The sequence below is a fragment of the Didymella exigua genome (assembly GCF_010094145.1).
Source record: "Didymella exigua CBS 183.55 unplaced genomic scaffold M421scaffold_41, whole genome shotgun sequence".
Classification (NCBI taxonomy): Eukaryota; Fungi; Ascomycota; class Dothideomycetes; order Pleosporales; family Didymellaceae; genus Didymella; species Didymella exigua.
In genome coordinates, this window is record NW_022984815.1 from 49,208 (window position 1) to 51,211 (window position 2,004).

A 2,004-nucleotide genomic window follows, 5' to 3' on the forward strand; every position below is an offset into this window, starting at 1 on the left:
GCTTGACAAAGTAATGTTTAAGCCTCTGTCAACGGCGTACTCAAAGGAGCTTACAACACACCTTCACAGTGGCCAGGGCCTATCAGTGATCAAGAAGAGCGACTTCTTCCACCTGTTCTGGAAGGCCTGGACGAACACGTTTACTCCAGAGCTGATACTCAGGTCCTTCAAGGCAACGGGTATATCACCCCTTCAGCCTAACTACCCTCTGCTGCCACTGCACTAGAAGAAGCCAAACTCCGCTTTGCAACACATCTACGCACGGTAGATGCAGAACATCCACTTGCCAGCCGCACAGTAGCTATAAGGATGAGCATAGGCAGGTCAGCTGGAAAGCTGCAGCGAATGCGGACCAAGGTCCAGTATCTAGGATCTCTTCTGCCTGAGATACCTAGGACAACACTATCAGCCCCTCACTACTCACCTAGCTGTTGCACAGACCCTACTATAGGCTTAGACAAAAAGTCTGCAGCAAAGGCTTTCTAAGAATGGTGGGCTAACCTTCCACCTTTAGACGTTACTATCTTCTCAGATAGCTCTGAACAGTACACAAAGGAAGGAGAAAAGCGGGTCACCTATGGCTTCGCTGTGTATTAGAACAGAAAGCAACTGCAGACTGGACGTGGTTCACTCCACTCTACCTCGCACGTCTTTGACGCTGAGGCAACTGGAGCGTGGAAAGGCCTCTAGCACACTATCAGACAACCAGCGCTCCGCACGCGCCGAATCTGGCTATGCATAGACAGCACCTCAGTCATATGGTGCCTCAGGGGCGACGCACCCCCTACCTCACAGTGGGCCTTCCTGGAGTGCCACAGTGCCATGGAGACACACGACGTCTCAATCAAATGGGCCCCTGGGCACCTAGGCATTGAAGGAAACGAAGCAGCAGACAGACTTGCCAACCTAGAAGCCCAGCACCCATCACCCCCGACTGGAATAGCGGCTATGCCTACACTCTCAGGCATCAAGACAATAGCCCGCAAGATGCTACAGCACACGCAACAAACATGGTGGTCTAACAAGAAGACTAAGCTCTCAAAATGGTACAAGAGCTAGGATCTTGACTATGCACCACGCAGTAGACTACCTGAACTAGACCTACCAAGAGCCACCCTGGCTAGACTGCTCTCAATCCGATCTATGCACGGCGACTTTGCCTAGTACCACCAAAAGTACAAACACAACGACGCAACACTCACCTGCTCATGCGGGCGCAACAAGACACCAGAGCACCTTGTACTCTGCTGCAAGACCTAAGGGTCCTTCAGCCAATGGCCACTCCGACCACCTATACCACCATCCAGCCGTAGCGAAGGTGTAGCATATACTAGTGTGCTCATTAGGGATCCAGAGGCCTTTGAAGCCTTCACCCAACTCACTCAATACTACACCAAGGTCTGCCCGCGGTAGCTCACCCTGTGCTGCGACAGCAGCAAACAACTGTACTCTTTCCTCACTCTCCTTCTTACTCTCCCTCTCTCTTCTACTCTCACGGCATTCCACTGCCTTTGAACACACAAAAGGGATTCACCCTAATGTATCTACACTGCTTAGTCTCCCTAACTGGCGGGGGAGCTGTAGCTTAAAATGGTAGCAATACCCGCGCAGGCAAGAAATGCTTTCTAAGGTAGTGTGTTAGCACTGTAATCCCATAGCTCAGCACGTCGTATATGCCCTTCGGGAGGCGAGATAGTGGACTTTATCCCTATTATCTAGACGTAAAATGAATACCAACCAACCAACCAACCCCTTCAGCCTAACGTCATCCTCCAACGCTTTGCCAAGAGTACCCCTGAGGCCTCTGACAGCAGCACAAGCTCTTCTTCAGTCTATTCTGGCAAGGACTGGCTCAAAATAGAGACTCTGTTGCGGAAGGTAGTCAAGGAAGAGAAGGAAGAGACTAGTCAGGAGCTGAGGAAGATCAGCCGCTCGCTCCACCATATATCAATTCAAAATCAGCTCCTCCACCACGAGAATCAGGGTCTTAAAGAGGCGCTTAAG

At 51.1% G+C, this 2,004-nt stretch overlaps 1 protein-coding gene across 1 annotated transcript; it reads left to right on the forward strand.

Moving 5' to 3' along the window:
• Positions 1–13: 13 nt before the first annotated feature.
• On the forward strand, positions 14–1,059 carry M421DRAFT_8983 (uncharacterized protein; the record flags this gene model as incomplete). The annotated part of the gene is made up of 2 exons (XM_033597800.1): positions 14–179; positions 755–1,059. 2 exons carry the CDS (start codon positions 14–16, stop codon positions 1,057–1,059), a joined length of 471 nt encoding a protein of 156 aa, XP_033444401.1.
• Positions 1,060–2,004: the final 945 nt, after the last annotated feature.